Source organism: Lemur catta, chromosome 1 (assembly GCF_020740605.2).
Source record: "Lemur catta isolate mLemCat1 chromosome 1, mLemCat1.pri, whole genome shotgun sequence".
In the NCBI taxonomy this organism is placed as follows: Eukaryota; Metazoa; Chordata; class Mammalia; order Primates; family Lemuridae; genus Lemur; species Lemur catta.
In genome coordinates, this window is record NC_059128.1 from 74613879 (window position 1) to 74636108 (window position 22230).

Genomic DNA, 22230 nt, shown 5'->3' on the forward strand with positions numbered 1-22230 from the left:
TCAACAATAAGTTAGGCTATACATTAAAATAACTAAAACAGTGTTATTAGAATGTTCCTAACACAGAGAAACGATAAATGCTTGAGGTGATGGATAACCCAATTGCCCTTATTTCATTAATTCACATTGTATGCCTATATCAAAATATCACATGGACCCTATAAATGTATACAACTATTACGTACCCATAATAACTTTTTTTTAAGTAGATTAGGGGTCAAGTGCAGTGACTCATGCCTGAGGCTCATCTCTGTGATCACAGCACTATGGGAGCCTGAGGTAGGAGGATTGCTTGAGGCCAGGAGTTCAAAATCAGCCTGGGCAACATAGGGAGACCTCATCTCTACAAAAAATTTTTAAAAATTCAGCCCAACACGATGGTGTGCTCTTTTAGTCCCAGCTACTCAGGAGGCCGAGGCAAGAGGATCGCTTGAGCCCAGGAGTTTGAGATTACAGTGAGCTATGATCACACAACTGCACTCCAGCCTGGGTGACAGAGTGAGACACTGTCTCAAAAAAAAAAAAGAAGAAGAAGAAGAAAATAAGTAGATCAGTGTGCTTTCAGGTGCTGGGGGCGGGGAGAACAGGGAGCAACTGTTTAATGGGGACAGGGTTTCTGTATAGGGTGATGAAAAAGTTCTGGAACTAGATATAAGGGATGGTTGCATAACATTGTGAATGTACTAAATGCCACTGAACTGTATACATTAAAATGGTTAAGTAGCAATTTTTTTTTAAAAAAAGAGGCCTTTTAAAGTATGTATTGTAACTAGATGCTGCCACCTACTGGACAATTTATAAGTGCCTTGTGCTTTCCTGGTAAAAAATTATAGAGGGAACCACAGCAAGAGATTCCCATTTTCCTGATAACACTTATAGAAACATTTTACTTAAAAATTTACGAGAATATTTAAGTTTGATCAAAGTAATTTTTTTAATTTTTTATATTTTTAATTAAGATGAGTAGGCTGAGGATCAATGAGTAATGGGAAAGAAATTCATCTCAGAAGGGAACAGATACAAGCAGCTTCACACTATCTTACAATATATGGCTATGCCGGAATAGTACGAATATGAGACTTTCAAAAATCAATGCTTTGTGGTCAAACTGAACTCTTGCATTTCTACTCATTTCTTTTACACTTGCAATGAAAATACTCTGCTAATAATACCAGTTTTAAGCTGATGATTCCAAAAGTTTCCTCTTTTAGAATAAGGTAATAATTATGTAGTATAAAATATAAAAAGTAAAAAAAAATTATTACGCTAATAACATATCCTAAAGTAAATACTCCTTTTTTGTTTTTTCAGATTTTAAAAAATCATATATGTGTGGCAATAAATGACTGCTAAATACATGCCTGCAAAGTAAAGGGCCAACAAAAAATTTCATTAAGGAGTTAAGGAGTTAGAGTCATCAAAAAAGTCACCAAAAAAGACTCTAATTAAATCTGAAGAAGACAGGAATACAATAATATTATCTCTTCATTTTGGTGAACTGGTTAAGTGTGAACTAATCAAGACAGCCAGTAGCAAGAGTGAAGGGCAACAGACATTTAATTCACATAACAGAATCTTTTATTCCCATTGCCTTTCACATTGGCCCTACTTTTGCATTTTATCTGCTTTGCACACACTGCCAATACATAATAATTAAAAATTTGAAATCTCAAAATTGAAACTTTAACAACGTGATAATGTTTAAAGCAATGATTCTGAGCATAGCTTTCAAGTCCCTTGCAGCTCCAGCTTTCAGTTCATTAAGTCCACTTAATTTCCATGTTAGAACATTAGCACTGTCTACGCGCATACCACCCTGAATGCACCCGATCTCGTCTGATCTCAGAAGCTAATTAGGGTCAGGCCTGGTAGGTACTTGGACAGAACATTAGTACTAATATGACATTACCCTAAGTATCTGCTCAACTCAAGATCCTTAACTTAATCACATCTGCAAAGACCCTTTTTCCAAATAAGGTAACATTCACAGCTTCTAGGGATTTGACCTGGATATCTTTTGGAGGGCCATTATTTCAGCCTACCATCGAAGGCAATAATTGCAATAATTACCTAAGGATGTCACTGCAGCATTATGTATAATTGAAAACATTGAGAACTAAGAAAATAATATAAGTATTCAACAGCAGGGTATTAGTTAAACAAATGATGGTACATCCATCTAATGAATTAACGTACAGTTGTTAAAAATAATGCTAATGCAAATTGTTCCAGTTATCTACTGCTGCATTAAAAATTCACCCAAAATTTAGTGTCATACAGTAATAATTATTGCAGGTAAGATCTACTGATTGATGCTAAAATTAATAGGTAAAAACTCAAGGAGAAACAGGACATTTGCATAGTCTTAAAGTATCTCCTCCAAGATATTTATTAATTGCAAGAGGAAAAATACCAAGTTTATAGTGGAAAAAGGCAGCAGACACTACCTTAACTAAGTGATCAAGATTAACATCACTAGTAATATACTTCAACATTATTTACCCTGAGCATGATTGACTGAGAAGGGTGCATAACTTCCAAGATATGCTTGCCAAAAATGCCTAACTTTCTTCTAATCATGAGAAAATTTCACACCCACCAAAATTGAAAGATATTTTACAAAATTACTGACCAGTATCTTCCAAAAGGATTAAGATCATGAAAGACAAGGAAAGATTGAGGAACCACCACAGATTGGAGAAGACTAAAGAGATATGACAACTAAATGCAATATGGGATCCTGGATTAGATACTAGAAAATAAAAAGGATATTAGTGGAAAAACTGGTAAATTTCTAAGGAGTTTTGTAGTTTAATTAATAGTATTATAACAATGTTGATTTCTTGGTTTTGATCATTGTACTGGTGTTATAAAAGATTGGGGAAGCTGGGGGAAGGGTATACGGAACTCTGCATTTATGCAACTATTCTGTAAATTTAAAATTATTTCAAAATAAAAAGTAAAAACAAAACTTAATGGCATACAAAAACATATTAAAAGTGCTCAACATCACTAATCATTAGAAAAATGTAAATTAAAAGCCACAATGAAAGATCATCTCACACCTATTAGAATGTCTACTACCAAAAAGACAAAGAGATAATAAGTGTTGGTGAAGATGTGGAGAGGCTGCATCACTCTTATACATTGCTGGTGGGAATGTAAATTAGTACAGCCATTATCGCAAACTGTATGAAGGTTCCTCAAAAATATAAAAATAGAATTACCATATGAGCCTACCTAATGTGATCAATTATTTCCCCTAAAGAAAAGTCAAATTCACAAAGAACAAGAAGGAAAAAATGGATTGGGAATTTTTTAATCCAAATATTCTAAGACTTTGAGATAAAAACAAAAAAAAATGACATCTCCATCTACTTACCAACAGTTTCTTCAGACACAGCAGTCAAAGATAAAAATTTTTTTGTATTTTCCATCTCCTCATTACTTTGCAAAGCTTCACTATTTTTTGCAGACTAATGAAAGAAAAATTAAAATTTAAACATGGGCAAAGGTGGCAACTATACTCATTGATGTTTTTTATTTCAACATAGTTCCCAATCATGTACATGCAAACAAGAAGAATCAAGCCATTTTTATTTCCTTAGTTAGTAAATGTGTAAATGTTTCCTGTTCCTGCAAAATTCTGTCAATGAGAATTATCAGATAAAGTTGTAGTATACGCCTATCATTATGTGATAATTACCTTGCTTAAAGTATCCTAAAGTTTCTGCTTGATATTTTTGTAACTAATGAGTAATCTAAAGGTATACCATTCAAATTGAAATTTCAGACATTTCAAGACTGGTACTATATTTTATTACACTTCCATTTATAATTTTTGTTTTAAAAGAAATAAAAATTTGCTTTGAGATTCAATAGGAAAAAGTGATAGGCTAACTTTTTCTGCTAAAATCTACAGAAGTCAGTCAACTGATCAAGGAGGGCTTTATCAAAAACAACCAATCTCTTCTTACAGGTTCCTTATGTAAAGGTCCTCTCCTCTGAGAATAAAATTCAAATATGAGCCAATGGCTACACATCAAGTTAGTGCCAACATCTAGTCAATTCAACCCTTCCATACTATAGAGAAAAAGACATATAAGGAGGCCAAGGAAAGTTAATCAAGCACTGGAAATTTGTTGAGACAGAAGCAAATGGAGTATGGTCCCAGACCTCAAGCATTTTATAGCTTCCTGAAGAAATCTTGACCAGCACATGAAACAGTAAACTCCCAAACTTGTTCATCACAAAGTTTTGCTCAAATAACAATGCTATCCAGAGGGTTAAACTTTAGTGTATTTGTCTCTTTATCTCCAAACTGGAAGGTTGATGAAGAAAAAGCAGATATACATACTTGATGAAAGTAGCCATTACCTTCCTTCCTATTCCGGAGACAGAGGAGCCCCAGCCTGACACTAAGAAGAGCGGTCTACTGGGCCCATCCATGGGGGAATGAACACACCAGTGCAGTGCCCGAATCTGGAATGCTGCAGACTAAGCTAACTTCTCTGGTTCCAGAAAATTATCACCCCCACTCTCCCCTCACCCATACACATATACACATCACTGCCACTACCTTCACAAAATAAAGCAATAAAAGCAGAGCACATTAACACCATGCTTTTCTTACTCATCTTGGAGGAAATTGTTTCTTACATTTCAGCGTAAGGTTAGAAAATTCTTACCTTAAGTTCTTCCCATAGCTTTATTCTCATTTCTAGCCCTTGCTTCTTAATTTCCTTTTCTCTGTCTTGTCTCTTCAACAATATTTTATCAAGTCTCTTCATCTTCTGAATAGCATCTTGAAGTTGAGAATCTAATTCTTTTAATTTGGGTTCATCTATATTACGTTGAAAGTAAGAATAGGTTTGAAATTTAGGAAAAACATGAAGTTTTGTTTTGCTTTTACTATTTGTTCTTTCATTCAATAAATATTTATGGCCGATGATAATAACTACTACATTGGTGTCATGTAGCTTGATTTACAAGGCAGTTTCATGTGTATTCTTTATATATTCATCTAACAACCCTGTGAAATAGACATCTCTACTTTACAGTTGAGATAACTGAGTCTTTTCAAATAGCTAATAAATTATAGCATTGGACTCAGAAATGGGTCTCTTAGGATTTTAAATCTGAAATTCGTTCTCCTTCATTCTGCTATACCTTCTATATTCATGACTAACAAATAGGAAATAAGGAATAAAACACAGACCCCATCCTGAAGCTGCTTCAGAGTAACTGAAAGAGAAGGCATGTATACAAATAGCTATAGTAAAAAGTAGTATGTAAGTCACACAAAGTGGTTCCAACATATAGAAGAGACAAACTTAAACAAGTACTCCATGTAGCTAGATATCTTTTTTCCATGCTCCTTCTAATTTTTCTAATTTCTTGAAGTATCTATTAATAAAAGGTTCTTGAGTTGTAGATAACTGACAGGAACTTATTTGAAATTAAGGACTCTTTAGAACTTTTGTCATTCAAGTTTTAACTGATGATTAATGATAATGGTAACTAACATTTATAGAGTTACCCAATAGACACAGTTTTAAGTGCTTTATTTATATATATTATTTCATTTAATCATCATCATAACCCTGTGAGGTGGTATAATCATTGTTCTCATTTTATAAATTAGTAAACTGAGCCTAATTTGTAAATACATGTCCAAGGTGATACAACTGTTAAATGGCAGAGTCAGGTTCCACCCAAATCTGTCTGACTCCAGAGCCAAAGCTCTTAGCCACCAGGTGGTACTTCCTCTGTGAAATGTGATGAAAGCTGATAATCTGGCAATTAGCACGACTGCTCAGATATTAAGTCTCAGCCACCCCAGGTTAGACCATTAGAACTGGCATATTGTGCTAAGTAAAGCCAAATTCAGCAACTTTTGAAAATCCAAAGAGTTCATTGATATTTCCCAATGATGTATAGCACTTCCTCCTGAAGGAAAAAAAGGAGATATTGTTTTGAGGTAAGAAGCTTATCCAAAAAGAATATTGATCTTATTAATAAGGAGGCTCTGCCAATCTTATTGCTCACGTACTTCAAAAGTAACAGCCTCTAGTTCTATTATAATTCCCAGCTGTCAATCCTAGCATTCTCAGGCTCCATGTATATAGGTAGTCTATACATACGGGCATTTTGAATTAATTCATCCAATACTGAAACAATATAAACAAACACAATATAAACTGGGCCAATAGTTAATCTCAATTATGATGGCTTGTTTCCTAATAACTGTAATCCTGAGTCACCTGACCTAAATTTGAGAGCTGAGCTCATCCCAAACATACTCTAAATCAGCAGTCCTCAAATGTTTTATCAGCTCACCTTTACAGCCTTAAAAATTACTGAGAACTCAAAGTAGTTTTTATTTATGTGGGTTATATCTATTGATAACTACCATATTAGAAATTAAAACTGAAAATATTATATTCACTTAATTCATTTTAAAATAATAATAAGCACGCTATTACTAATTAGATGTTAACATAAATATCATATTTTTATGACAAATAACTATACACTCCAAAAAAATATTAGTAAGAATTGCATTAATTAATTAAAAATTTATATTAAAATTTTTATTTCATTAAATTAATTAAAACAGGTGGATTAATAGAAAAAAGCTGGATTCTCATATCTGCTTCTACAGTTAATCTATTGAAATCTGCTGTTTTGTTTGAAGTAGATAAAGAAAGTATGACCTCACATAGATATGTAGTTGGAAAAGGAACGAGAATGTAATCGCCCATTCAGATAATTGGATATTCTTCTTTGATACTACACCAAAACTTGACAGGAATAGTTTCTTAAAGATTAGTTGTAATGTGAAATCTATAACCATATCAGTGAGTTTTTTGTATTTGTTCATTAAAATGCATGGATCCATATTTCATGCAAAGAAAGGATCTTTTACCCTGCATCGATCATTTGGAAAATAGTAGTTAAGTGAATTAACGCAGACCTTCAAAATATTGACACATTTCATTATATAATATTTTAAAATCACATTTGTTAATATCACCACTGATTTTTATAAAAAAAGTCTAAGTATTAGGAAGCTATCAAGCTCACAGTGACATACACAAGTTTTCCAGAATTCTAATTTTCACTTGAAAGCTCAAATTTTATCATTGGCAGCAAATAACAGGCTCACTTCATTTTTTAAACAAGAAGTCTGCGAAATACCCAAGTCTGAATGGTAATAGCTTGTCCGTCTGTCGTTCTTTCAAGTAAAAATGGTGTTCCATTAAAAACGTAGCCAGTACAGGCCTCAACTCAAATTATCACATGAGTACTTTTCCTTAAAACAACTTTCACGCTTCGGTATATGGCAGCATTGCTTTATGCGTACTTCCCATTTTGCCACACAGGATATTAGGAAGATGCATATTCAAGGGCCAAGATTTAATAAAATTAATATTTTCTATCGTTTCATCAAGGACATGCTTGAATGACACTGGCTATTTCTTTCTCCTGCCAATGCTTGGATGCAAAGAGTACAATAACTACCAGTACACTTTGGTGCCATTGTCTTGACTCATGCTGAGGCACTAGTAATTTTGCCCACCATTACTTTTGTATGATGAGTGCAAATGTCAGTACAGTAGGCAAAGAGGCAAATAGCATCTCAGTGTTACTATGAAAACAGTTTTTATCTCGCAGAGCCCCTGAAAGAGTCTTGGAGACAACCACCACCCCCAGGGCTCCACAGAGCACATTTGAGAACCAGTGTTTTAATTCAATCTGACCAGAATTATAATAACGTAATACGCTAGGAAACAGTAGTCTTTCAAAATCCATATATTTTTACGATTGAGTGGGACTATCCCCAAAAAGGCATTTACAAATTACAGGATATATTTTATGGTACAATTTCAGTCATCAAAAAAAATCAATAGGCCGGGCGTGGTGGCTCACGCCTGTAATCCTAACACTCTGGGAGGCCGAGGTGGGTGGATCATTTGAGCTCAGGAGTTGGAGACCAGCCTAAGCAAGAACGAGACCCTGTCTCTACTAAAAATAGAAAGATATTATCTGGACAACTAAAAATATATAGAAATAATTAGCCGGGCATGGTAGCGTATGCCTGTTGTCCCAGCTACTCAGGAGGCTGAGGCAGAAGGATTGCTTGAGCCCAGGAGTCTGAGGTTGCTATGAGCTAGGCTGACACCACGGCACTCTTGCCAGGGCAACAGAGCAAGATTCTGTCTCAAAAAAAAAAAAAAAAAAAAAATCAATAAATCATGCCACAAAAAAGCAGAAATACTTCCTTCTTGATTAATGTATTAATAAAATGACCACAATAATAATCACATAAAATAGCATATTTTATTTCTAAGTATATTTAAGGGCTCTTAATATTCTTATAAATAAAAAGTGATTGCTTGCTCACAAAAAGTATGTCTCCCTTTTTTTAGTTTATTATTTCTACTTAGCTGATAAAAACACATCTAATTCTAATACTTTAAATATATCATCTGTAATTATCATTAGCCAATCACCTACTGATTATCCTACCTGAACACTCAAGGATTATCTGATGTTGAACCAAATCCAGGTCTTCATCTGACCCCTCTTTGGCCAATTTTATTTTCTCAGAGTAATTTTCCCCTTTATCGCTGTTACTATTTCTTCTTCCCTCCGTATTACTGCTGTCTGAGTGGTCCTCTTTATCAGAGTTCAACTTGCTTGCAGTATCAACCTGAAAATAATTTCCCAAAAAACAGTTTCAAAAAAATAATTTATTTTTTAAAACTTTATATTTCTAGAATATTTTAACACTCATAGAAGCATATGTGAGAACACACATAAAAACATACACTAGCATTAAGCATTCCAGAAATATAAAACTTATTATTAAATGTAATTTAACTACATAATTAAATTTAATATTTATACCATTCTCTAGCAATAATGGAAAAGGGTCTAAATCAGACCTGAAGAGAACTGCTACCTGCCAGGCTCTGGGGCTGAGGCATGCTGGACCTGCTCCTTGAGCTTACACTCGGATGGAAAGTCAGAAATCTAGAGCTGAGCTGTCCAATATCAAAGCCGCTTGCCACATGTTGCTATGAATGCTTGAAGAGTGGCCAGTCTGCACATGCAGAAGAATGAAAAAGGACGCCTATCTCTCGCCATATATAAAACTTAATTGAAGATGGATTAAAGACTTAAATGTAAGGCAAGAAACCACAAAAATTCTGGAAGAAAACATAAGAAAAACTCTTCTAGACAGTCCTCAGCAAAGAATTTATGACTAAGACCCCAAAGGCAAATACGGCAGCAACAAAAATAAATAAATGAGATTTAATTAAATTAAAAACCTTCTGCACAGCAAAGGAAATAATCAACAGACTAAACAGGAAATGGGAGAAAATATTCACATACTATGCATCCGATAAAGAACTATTATCCAGAATCTACAAAAAACTGCAACAAATCACCAAGGGGGGAAAAAAAAAACATTAAAAAGTGGGCAAAAGACATGAACAGAATTTTTTCAAAAAAAGATAGACAAATGGCCAAGAAACATGAAAAAATGTTCAACATCACTAATCATCAGGGAAATGCAAATTAAAACCACAATGAAATACCACCTTACCTCTGTCAGGATGGCCATTACTAAAAAGTCAAAAAAACAATAGAAGCTAGCACGGATGCAGAGAAAAAGGAACGCTTATACACTCTTGGTGGGACTGCAAACTAGTACAACCCCTATGGAAAACAATATGGAAATTCCTCAAAGAGATAAAAGTAGACCTACCATTCGATCCAGCAATCGCACTACTGGGTATTATCCAAAGAAAAAGAAATCATTTTATCAAAAAGACACCTGCACAATTCACAATTGTTTATTGCAGCACAATTCACAATTGCAAAGATAGAGAATCAGCCTAAGTGTCCATCAATTCATGAGTAGATAAAGAAAATGTGGTATACGGAGTACCATGAAGTATAACTCAGACATTAAAAAAATGAAATAATGTCTTTCACAGCAACTTAGATGGAACTGGAGACCATTATCCTAAGTGAAGTATCTCAGGAATGGAAAAGCAAACACCACACGTTCTCACTAATAAGTGGGAGCTAAATGAGAGGTACAAATGGGCACAAAGAGACATAAAGGACAATGTAAAATAAGAAGGGAGTAGATGGGGGCGGGGGAGGTTAAAAACTTCCCTACCAAGTACGATGATACTATCCTGGTGGCTGGCACACTGAAAGCCCTGACTTCAGCATTATACAGTATATCCATGTAACAAAATCATTTGTACCCCCTTAATATTTTGAAATTTAAAAAAAATAAAAGTAACTAGTCTGAATTGAGATACGCTTCCTAATGAGAGCCTTCTAATCAGAATCCTGTGCTTTGGTAATTCATTTATTTTTATGCTAGTCACAGTTTTTCTACTTCATTTTGGTTTCCCTTTACATTTTAGCAAAGTTCATTCTGAAAACACCAGCTTGGCACAGCTGTTTTCCAAAGGGAGAATAAAAAAAGATATCCATGGCTGGGCCAGGAAAAAAATGGGGATCACGGACCTAGGGGGTCTACGCACAGTGGTGAGAGTAACAATGGAAGCGAACACAACCCAAGGGAGAAGCAAGACCTCAAATGCAATATGTATGATAAAAACCAGACTGAAAAGCTACACGATTCCATTTACATGACCTTCCAGAAAAGGAAAAAGTAAAGGGAGAGAAAATAGATCAGTAATTGTCAGGGATTAAGGGTGAAAGGAGATTGTTTGCAAAGAAATAAAATGAGGAAATTTTTTTGAGGGATGATGGAATTGTTTTATATCTTGATTGTGATGATGGTTACATCACTCGACCTATTTGCCAAAATTCATAGAACTATACACCAAAAGGTGAATTTTACTGCCCATAAATTTTTAAATTAAAAACTGAAAGTTAATAAGAAATAAAATGAGATACAATGTTAACAGATGTAAAAATTTAACATCATAAAGTTAGAAATTATCTCCAAATGAATCTACAAAATCAAAGCAACTTCAATCAAAACCCCAACAGTATTTTTCAGGACTTGAAAAATCAATCTTAAATACATATAGATGAGCAAAAAGCCAAGTATAGCTAAGATATTCCTAAAAAATATATACAAGACAGGAGACCCGTCCTACCAGATATCAGTGATTATTACAAAACTATAAGAGTTAACACTGTATAGTAATCAGATGGAGGCGGGGGACAAAAAAATAAAAAAATAAAAAAACAACAAAAAAAGAAGAGTTAACACCATACAGTAATGCAGGATTTGATGAAACAAAACAGAGGTTCTGGACTTTAGGATAATCCAATTAGATGTACCTGCACAAGACTTAGAAAGCAGATAGGAGGTAGAAGCTTCTTCCTAACTTTCTGATAGGAAGTTGACAAAAAATATCAAAGGCAGGCATCTCTGCATGTCTAGTCACCAGCTTTGTGGTCTGAGAGTCTTGTGGCAGTGCCAGAAGCAGCAGTAGCAGCTTTCTGCTCTTTTTCCAGCCATGGTGGTATGTGGCCTGGGAACAAACAGTCCAGGAGAAGCCTCCTCCTTGGATTTCCTTTCCTGCTGGCCTTCTGTTGGTTTTGAGGAGCTGAATTCTTGTACTCAATCCCTTTCTGCTTGAAATACCTAGAGTGCTATTTCCTGCACTAAATCATGATAGACAAAACTTAAGAGTTCCCTAATGCTGAGTCCAGTCCATCAATCAAAAGAATATATGAGTATGGATTAACTTGCAAAGATTTTTTTCACTATAATGTTCGAAATTTTTGTTTCCTACAACTTTGAAAGCAATAAATTGTACCACATCACAAATGAGAAAATAGATGCTATTTTTAAAACATCAAATTTACATATTTTAAGAAAATGGAAAAGAGCCTACTAAAGAAAATAAGGTCATGGCCAGGTAATACACCTAACAACTATACACCTATACACCACATGGCCTTTACCAAACCATTTTTTTTAAATACTGAATCTTTTTCAGTGGTGGAATATTAGATGTTAGAATACAAAGCTCCCTTATAAAGAAAAAAAAGTCAACACACAAGCCTTAACAAAGTACAATGTGGACAAATAAACAACACTCCAAAAAAAGAAAGAAAAGAAGCAAGGAGGGAGAGATGAAGTGAAGGAGGAAGGAATTGAGGAGGGAGGAAGGTGGGGGCAGAGGAAGGAAGGAAGGAAACAGCCAGAGTACTTCATATTAAATAATCTGGAGTAAAATCCAAGATATCTGCGAGTGTTCCCTGAACACATGCTCTAAAAGCAAAACTTCAAATGGGATGTTAACAACAACCTTGGTTTCATCAATTGCTGAAATTTGGGGAAAAGGAGTTTAAATCATTTCCAGGCAGCAAATTACCTTGAAAGACCCTGGTTCTGGTGAGAGCACCTCCAAAGAAGCATTTGAACTATTGCTCCCAGGACGTGTTCTTGAATTTGAGGCTGGTTTTGAAATTCCATCTAGGTTTCCCTTTATAATATCCATTGACATCCTGAAACAAACAAACAAAAAATTAAAAAATGACTTGGATATTTAAATGTTTCATTAGTTAGTGTTAACATCCAATTACTCAGAGCCTTTGTTTTCAGCATTATGTTACTACCAAAGTCACACTCAAGGGTTCTCCAATTTCATCAAAAGACATCTTGTATAAATGTTAAATCTTACGCCACAGTAGGCACAAAACATACTGCCCAGGATGTTAGATACTAAACGTGGCTAAAGAGAATGCAGAAGTGAATGCCATCTCAGTGGCTTCTTCTGCCCCCAGGAGAAAACATTTGCTATGTCCTCGGACTTTCCTGAGGGAACACTCATGGGGCATCTCTGCCTCTCAAACAAAATGGACTTCATCTTAATGATTTGCTAAGGCCTCCCTGCTACCTTCTTCTGGTTTTGCCTTCCTTATTCTAGCTTTTCCCACTCTAGCTCAGTCTTAATTCTGGGCTTCCCTCCCAGCTCTGATTTCTCCTTTCCTTCTGGCTGCCACATTTTCACGAAGTACCTATCTCCAGGGCACTGCTCTCATTTTATCAACCCTCCCCTTCTAAAGCCCATATTCTACTTCTGCACTTTGAGGCAAGACAACAAAACCTACTTCCTTTGTTAGGGACAGACTTTCACTATATGCCTACACATTGCCAATCTCTTTTAACTATTTTTCATGTGACAACATCCACAGGCCTCTCACCATCCTGACTGTTCTACTCCCAGTGCTGTTTCCTGAAGCAAGAAATATTAGGCAGGGTGGCTTAAGCTATCGGGAGGACATGGGCAATGCAGGCACACTGATTCTTCCAAACTGCGCCATTGATCAGGACCGTTCCAGATTCATCCAGTGATATTGGGGTAACTAATATGCATGCATAGTAAAATGGAAGAAATAGGGATAATTCCATTTTGCCCTCTCAGTACTTAGCTTTACATGTGAATAGATGCCTTCCAACAAATTCTTTCCTAAATTCCTATCAATTATGTATTAAATCATTTCTCTCATCACAAAATGAAGAAAGACAATTGCCTCTACTACAACAATGTCCTTTTATTAACCTACAAAATGACTCATCTTTCTTTCTTTTTTTGAAGAGCAGAAGCAGAATCCAGAGAAGCTTTGGGCATAGGAGGAAGCACAAATATATTATTAATAAACAACCTGAAGTGCCTGCAAGGTCCATAGAAGGATAATACAGTTTGGCCTCCAACCATTCAATGCACGAAAGCTGATGCTTAAGAGATCAGTTTCCCAGTAGGTCAACTCTTCCCTTCTCAGCAAATGAAAAAGGCATTGATTGATCTCAACACTATTCAAACTCTGCAAAAGGGTTTGGGCTCACTCAGGAAGGCACTGACATTATTATTGTGGGATGATGGATCACTCTGGCCCTTCACATCACAACCAAAAAGCATAAGTCACAAAAAGGCCAAATGTCTTGTAAATGCCCTAAGCAGCCTGACAAGGGAGACTTATTGCAGCTCACAGAGGGAGCAATGAGACAGAAGCACAGCAGCACCAGTATAATACATGTCAATAAAGAGAGAGGCACAGGGAACCATCAATGACCTGGATCATTTCTGGAGCTAAAAGGCTCCAGAAATCTTTCAATTTGCTTTAGAAATAGGTCTGTTCTATTATGTTGACTCCTAAAAATAATAAATTAAATTAAATACAGTTCCTGAGATAGATGGGGATGCATCTAACAGGCTACCTTATGAATGTGGACAAATAGAAAAAAGTATAGATAAAGGGCATTGAAATAGGATCTTATAGATGCATCTGAGTGTCTGAGAAGAAATCTTAATTGCCATGTGGAAATTACACAAGAAAAATAAAGCATGTACAAGAAAAAAAGCAATCAAAGAATATGTAAATAGTTATAATTACATAAGCACTGCATGTTGACGTAACCAAACATTTTACCTCAATCATATTGAGTGTATGTAAGGAGAAGTGTACAAAAGGAAGGAGGTAGTGCAAGAAATCTAATTTGTTATGATAAGAAATAAAAGAGAATGTCCAAAAGTTGATAAAGGCAAACATTAGTTAAACATAATATTTAAGAGTTCAAGATGGTTGCCTCTGGGGAATAAGACCAGAGAATGTTCTTTTTTCCCTCCATTGTAAATGTTGTTGTATACTTTGACATTTTTTGACCATATTACTTTAATAAAAGTAAAAATTAATTTTAAAAGTAATAAATAAATGTAAAATACGAAATCTCTAAGGGACTGGAAGGAAACATAAAGATAATTTGCATAATTATAGAATTAAAAACTTATTAAGCATAATAGTAAGAACATAAATCAAAAAGGAGAAGACTAATAGATTTGATTTCATAACATTTAATGCTCGAGTCTCAAACATAAAAACAAATTTTAAGTGAAATTAAAAGGCACCTGAGAAACTGAGGAAAATATATGCAACAAAGATGATATACAAAATGTTAATAAACTTACATATTTATAGAACTCTTACCAATCAGTAAGAAAAAAAATTCTAATAGAAAACTAGTGGCCGGGCGCAGTGGCTCATGCCTGTAATCCTAGCACTCTGGGAGGCTGAGGCGGGTGGATCGCTTGAGGTCAGGAGTTCCAGACCAGCCTGAGCAAGAGCGAGACCCCCGTCTCTACTAAAAATAGAAACAAATTAGCTGGCCAACCAAAATATATATAGAAAAAATTAGCCAGGCATGGTGGCGCATGCTTGTAGTCCCAGCTACTTGGGAGGCTGAGGCAGTAGGATCACTTAAGCCCAGGAGTTTGAGGTTGCTGTGAGCTAGGCTGACACCATGGCACTCACTCTAGCCAGGGCAACAAAGTGACACTCTGTCTCAAAAAAAAAAAAACAAAGAAAAGAAAACTAGCTAAGTTGGCCTGAATTCCAGAGGCGGAGGGAAAGAAAACTAGCTAAGGGCATAAACAAGAATTCATATATCCAAAAATAGAAAAAAAGAAAGAAATATAAATTGTCAATTTAAAAAGCCCAATTTCTCTAATTAAAGGAATATACAGAAAGGTACCTGAAAGATGATCACTCATCAAGGAAGCAAGAGTGGTGGGTTTTGGATTGGTGAATTCTTAGATGTTCTTCTGCCCTTTTTTTTAACCTTTGGCTTATCTGTATTTTCTGGTTTTCTAATTTTTTTAATTCCAGATTATGGGGGTACAAATGTTTTGGTGACATAAATTGCTTCTGTACCATTTGAGTCAAAGTGTGCCCATCCCCCAGATAGTGTGCATGTACCCATTAGGAGTGAATTTACTCATCCCCTCCTCCGCCCTCCCACCTGCCTGATTTCCAATTAATGTTATTTCCATATGTGCACATAAGTGTTGACCGATTAGTTTCAATTTAATGGTATGTGCGGTGTTTGTTTTTCCATTCCTGCGATACTTCACTAAGAAGAATGGTCTCCAGTTCCATCTAGGTTAATACAAAAGGTATTAGTTCATCATCTTTTTATGGCTGAGTAGTACTCCATGGTATACATATACCACATTTTATTAATCCACTCATGAATTGATGGGCACTTCGGTTGTTTCCACATCTTTGCAACTGGTGAACTGTGCCACTGTAAACATTTGAGTGCAGATGTCTTTTTTACAGAATGTCTTTTTTTCCTTTGGATAAATACCCAGCAGTGGGATTGCTGGATCAAATGGTAGTTCTACTCTGAGGTATCTCCATACTACTTTCCATAGAGGTTATACTAGTTTGCGGTCCCACCAGCAGTATATGAGTGTTCCCATCTCTCCGCATCAATGCCAACATTTGTTGTTTGGGGGATTTTTTATAAAAGCCATACTCACTAGAGTTAAGGGATATCTCATGTGGTTTTGATTTGCATTTCCCTGATGATTAGAGATGTTGAACATTTTTTCGTATGTTCCTTGGCCATTAGTCTATCTTCTTTTGAAAAGTTTCTGTTCATGTCTTTTTTCCACTTTTTAATGGGGTTGTTTGACTTTTCCTTGTTGATTTGCTTGAATTCTTTATAGATTCTAGTTATCAGCCCTTTATTGAATGTATAGCATGCAAATATTTTCTGTAGGTTGTCTATTTGCTTTAATAATTGTTTCCTTGGCTGTGCAGAAGCTTTTTAATTTAATCAGGTCCCACTTATTTATTTTTGTTGTTGCTGTGACTGCTTTGAAGGTCTTCTTCATAAACTCTTTGCCTAGGATGATGTCTATAAGAGTTTTTCCAACATTTTCTTCTAGAATTCTTTTATTAAGTATATCTTGTATTCATAATTAAAGAATTTATTTATCGTTGAAAGATTTCTGGAATTTACTAAAAAAAATTCAAAAATAAATAAAAATCACCCAATGAACATCCTACCACGCTGACCTAATCACTATTGGTACATTTCTTTCCCATTTTTGCTCTATGTCTTTTTCAACAAAGTAGAACTCATATATTTCTAACTTAACACTACCTGATGAGCACTTTCTTATGACATTAAAATACTTCAAAAATAGAATATTATTTACTTCATGATACTTGATTGAACAGATAGATATAGGACCAGATTCTAAATTGCAGCAAATTACTACTAACCAACTTTTTATAACATTCATTTAAAGCAGATTAAACTTTTTCATACAGGGTTGTGACAAATGCAATCATCACAGATGATTTAAAGCCAAATTGGGGACATATGGCTACAGGAATTTGATAATTTTGGATGAATAAAAGGATTTTTAAAAATGAATCTTCTATTTAGTAATTATGGATAGTAAGCCTTAAAAAGTGGAATTAATTTATTTTCATGATTTATGTCCAAAAATTATTTATGGTCAATTTTTATGTTAAATATTTGTTTATTACATAAGGAATACTTGCCCATGAGAAAAAAATAACAAATAACAGAGAAGAATGTAAGATGACTATAGTTAACAATGATGTATAGTTTCAAATAGCTAGAAGGAGTATGTTCTCAACACAAAGAAATGATAGGCCGGGTGCAGTGGCTCACGCCTGTAATCCTAGCACTCTGGGAGGCTAAGGTGGGAGGATCGCTCAAGGTCAGGAGTTCGAGACCAACCTGAGCAAGAGCGAGAACCTGTCTCTACTAAAAAAATATAAAGAAATTAACCGGACAACTAAAAATATATATAGAAAAAATTAGCCGGGCATGGTGGCACATGCCTGTAGTCCCAGCTACTCGGGAGGCTGAGGCAGTAGGATCGTTTAAGCCCAGGAGTTTGAGGTTGCTGTGAGCTAGGCTGACGCCACGGCACTCTACCCCGGGCAACAGAGTGAGACTCTGTCTTAAAAAAAAAAAAAAAAGAAATGATAAATGTTTGAGGTAATGGAAATACTAATTACCCTAATCTGATCAACATACATTATATGCATCAAAATATCACTATGTACCCTATGAATATGTAGAACTACTATTATCTATCAATTAAAAATGTTTAAAAACAAAAACCCCATAATATATGAGAATATCATATTTAGAAGTGAGCACACAGTAGACGATAAAAATACTTCCTGATTTATTAGGAAGGACTCTGAAGCCTGTAAGATATGGATTTCTTAGAACTACTGATATAGGAATTAAAACAGCATATAAATGATCAATGGCAATAAGATCAAGACTCATAGAGGAAAAAAACTTACTCAAAATGGGTAGTAGACCTAAAGTAAAACTTAAAACTATAAAATATGTGTGACTGTGGGTTATGCAAAGATTTCCTGGAAACAACATCAAAAACACATTCATAAAAGAAAATATTAATAAATTGGAATGCATCAAAATGTAAAACTTGTACTCTTCAAAAGATATGGTTAAGAAACAAAACCCAAGGAGTGGGAGCAAATATTTGCAAAACATATATCTGACAAAGGACTTGTATCCAGATTATATAAAGAAGTATCAAGACCCAATAATAAGAAAACAAAAGGTTTGAACAGCCATATTACCCAACATGATGTATGAATGGCAAATTAGCACATGAAAAGATGTTCAACATCATTATTCCTAATTAAAACCACAATAAGATACTACTATACATTTATTTGAGTGGCAAAAATTAATTTTCTAAAAAACTGACAATACCAAGTGCTGACAAAGTTAGGAAGCAACTGTAATTCTCATATATTGCCAGTGAGAATGCAAAATGAAACAATCACTTTTCAAACTTCTTGCCAGTTTCTTATAAAGTTAAAATACACTTACCATATGACTCCACAATCTCATTCCTAGACATTTACCCAAGAAATGAAAACTTATATTCACACAAAAACAACCTGTACATGAACATTTATAGTGTCTTCATTAATAATTGCTAAAAACTGGAAACAATCCAAATGTCTCTCAAGTAGGGAATAGATAAACTAGGGTAAATCCGTACAGTGGATTACTACTCACCAATATAAGGGAACAACTAATACATGGAACATGGATGAACATCAGCTGCATTATGCTAAGTTGAAAGAAGTCAGAGTCAAAAGTCTACATGAAGATTGCTTCCAACAATATGACATTGTGGAATTGTCAAAACTATAGGAACAGAAAACTTTTGAGTGGTTCTCGGGGCTGGGGCTAAGAGGGGTTAACTACAAAGAGTACTAGGAGATTCTGAGAAGAAAATGAAACTGTTCTGTAACTTGATTGTGGTAGTAATTACATAACTGTATGCATTTGTCAAAACTCATAGAACTGCACATTAAAAGGGTGAAGTTTACCATATGTAAATCATACCTCAATTTTAAGTTACCATCTTTGTACCAATCTTTCTTTAGTTATGCTCATACATCCATAAGATAAATTAGAATTGCTGAGACAAAGAACACTTGCGTTTCAAATTTTGGTAGTCTGCCATATTGTCCTCCAAAAAGCCTGTGCCAAATTACACTGCTACCAACAGAGTATGATGACATGAAAGTGCCTGTTTGCCCATACTGGCCTGGGGCCCATCTAGTTAACGTCAAAGCCTTTTCATCTTTGACAACCTGATAGGTGTCAAAAGGTTTATGTAGGTTTGAGTTACATTTCCTTATGAGAAAAGTTGTGTCTCTAGCCAAATGTTTACTGGCCATCTTTTTTTTTTTTCCTATGAAATACCTATTTGTATCCTTTGTCGTTTAAGTCTAGCTTAAACAGACTGATGATTGTTTCTAGAACTTAGCGGCTGTAAGGCACAGGAAGATGGGAGTCCTCGGTACCAAACCTAATAATGTCAGGAACATGGGAGGCCGGCGTCCAGGGTATCCCCTCGCAGAGGCCGAAGGCCGCAGGGCTCAGACTTGCGCGCTTTCTTCACGGCCTGGCCCCGCCCCTGCTGGGCCCGCCCCCGGGATAGGACCCGCCCTCCCATTGGCCCTGCCCGCTCTCCCTGACAGCCAGTCTCACTGGCGAGTCGCGCGGCGATGGAGCTCCGCCCCTCACCTGTGCTGTCCCTCACCTTCCAGTCAGGGCCTCGGAAAGCTGGTGGCCAGTCGTCGGAGCTCTGGCGGGCGCAGAAGCGTGCCACTGACAGTCTCGGCGTCACCCACTTCTCCCCAAAGGGAAGGGGTCTTTCCCGCCACCAGAGCTTCTCTGGAAGTGGAAGAAACAGCCGGTCCCAAGCCCGCCTCCTGCCTCTGGGAACGCCGTTCCCCTGGCAACCAGAAACACAACGTTTCGGTCTCGCGATAGGAGAAAAGGGCTGCACCATCCGGAAATGGAACGTGGGGGCAGAGAGTGCGAAGAAGACCGATAGGGCTGTGGGAGCCGGCGCGGATATGCCGTGGCTTTCTGTCTTCGCGGAGGGACGGTGGGGCTGAGGAATGCTTTGTTCGTATTTAGGTTGGATTCGGAGCCAGGACATCTGGGCGCTTGTATGGCTCTGTCCCTCACTATTGCCGTCCCCGCAGGCCAGCTACTCACTCTGAGCTCACTTTCCCCCTCCGTAAAATGGGGACGATAATAATTCCGTCCTCACAAGACTGTTGTGTAGCTCGAGGAAATCATGTATGTGAAGCTCTAGGTAAACTGTGGGTGCTATGTAAATTTTAAAATATTAATTTTACACAGATTGATTACGCAGTACAAAAAGGATAAATGCTACTTGCCCCTTCTTTTATTTCGTAGTGTCTCTAATTCTCGGCGCATGAAAATTATTACCCTAGGTTCCCAAACTGATTTCCTTCATCTCCGGTACTATCAAATTTATGCTGCTTTCCAGTCCGAACAGCACATTACACTTTACAAGGCATTTTCACATTGATGGCCCCTTTGTCCTCATTGTTTTAGGTAGGTAGGATATGTATTTTCAGCAGAGCGAATAGTCATAGGTTAAGTGAGTTGCCCAAAGAACACAGCTGCAGTCTAGGCCAGTGCTGGATGTAAAACCTTCTGGCTGTGAATGCCATCCATCTGCTGCTGAATCCAGCACTCCTATCTCCAGCCCAACCCTCTTCCTTGAACTCCAGACACCTTTAGCTAACTGCCTATTTGACATTTCCTCTTAGATGTGTTAAGAAACTTAGCACATCAAAAAACAAACTACTTCTCCATCCTCTCTCACCCCATCCCAACCCACTCCCTATCCATCTCAGTAAATAGTAATTCCATCCTGCCAGGCTCAGACCAAAAACCTTGGAGTCATCCTCAATTCCTCTTCCTCTCACACTCTGCAAATGAATTATAAATCCTTTCAGCTCTACAATAAAAATATACCCGGAATTCAAACACTTCTGACACCTTCAGTGCTTCCTTTCATGTTCATACTGACATCATCTCTCACTTAGATTTTCAGCACAGCAGTCTGAATTATGCTCTCAAAACCTAGGCCGAACCATGTCACTCTTCTGCTCTGGAATCTCCATGACCCACCATTTCACTTAGAGTCCCTACAATGCCCACAGGTCCTAAATGACAAAGCTGTCTGTTACTTCTTTTACCTCCAGTCCTACCTCCTTCCCCCTGGTAAACTTTGCTCCAGCCTCGCTGTCTTCATTGTTAGTGTTTATATACAGGAGTTTCTTTGCAGCATTTCTCAGGAAATTTTACATATTTTTCCAAATATCAAATTCAAAAAAAAATTGAGAAATCAAGAAAATGGGAGAAACTAATTCTCCTATGAGGATTAAGACTTAGCAGTCAGCATAGAGATGTTGAAGATACTGAAGAAATCCACTAATGTCAAGTTGAAAGCAAGAGCAAGAAATGCTGACAGTCTTAAAGTCAGCATTTCCAGGAACCAGCACAGAAGCACCTGGGAAAGACATGGTCACAATCTAATCAGTCAGTCTTGCTTGTAGCTGGTGCCACGTTTGTGTATGGGTTCCTGGCCCGTCTACTGCTAGCAGTCATTCTTGTGAATAAAATAAATATGAAAAAGTTGATAGTCATCGTATACTTTATATAATACAAATTTTAAGAGCAGTATTCCAAGAAATAATTGCTTTGGATTCAAAATCCTTAAATTGGCAACTTCCAACCTGTGATTCTGTGTAATATTATTAATCTTGCTAGGAGATTTTTATATTACATTATTCCAGTACTACCCAATAATGTTCTCTGTGTTTTCCAGTATATGAATATTTGGTATAACCTACAGTTCTTATAAACACTTCTAAATTTACTACTTCTTATGCAGATACTCATAATGATGAGTAAAGAATATGAAGAAGATTGGAAATATTTTAAGAATAACTTAAGATTTTGAGAACTGGCAATTCTGATTTCCTCTTTCTGCATCCCAAAAA

At 36.2% G+C, this 22230-nt stretch overlaps 1 protein-coding gene across 1 annotated transcript in view; it reads right to left on the reverse strand.

Moving 5' to 3' along the window:
- The window catches only part of LOC123633251 (fibrous sheath-interacting protein 1-like), a 63175-nt gene extending 43025 nt beyond the window's left edge, over positions 1-20150 (reverse strand). The window contains exons 1-5 of the mRNA XM_045544376.1: positions 19944-20150; positions 12390-12522; positions 8533-8716; positions 4689-4843; positions 3383-3476 (exon numbers count right to left, since the gene is read on the reverse strand). Of these exons, the coding sequence (XP_045400332.1) occupies positions 3383-3476; positions 4689-4843; positions 8533-8716; positions 12390-12521 (565 nt within the window). The 5' untranslated portion in view covers position 12522; positions 19944-20150. The remainder of the gene's footprint in view (positions 1-3382; positions 3477-4688; positions 4844-8532; positions 8717-12389; positions 12523-19943) is intronic.
- Between the last annotated feature and the right edge of the window lie 2080 nt (positions 20151-22230).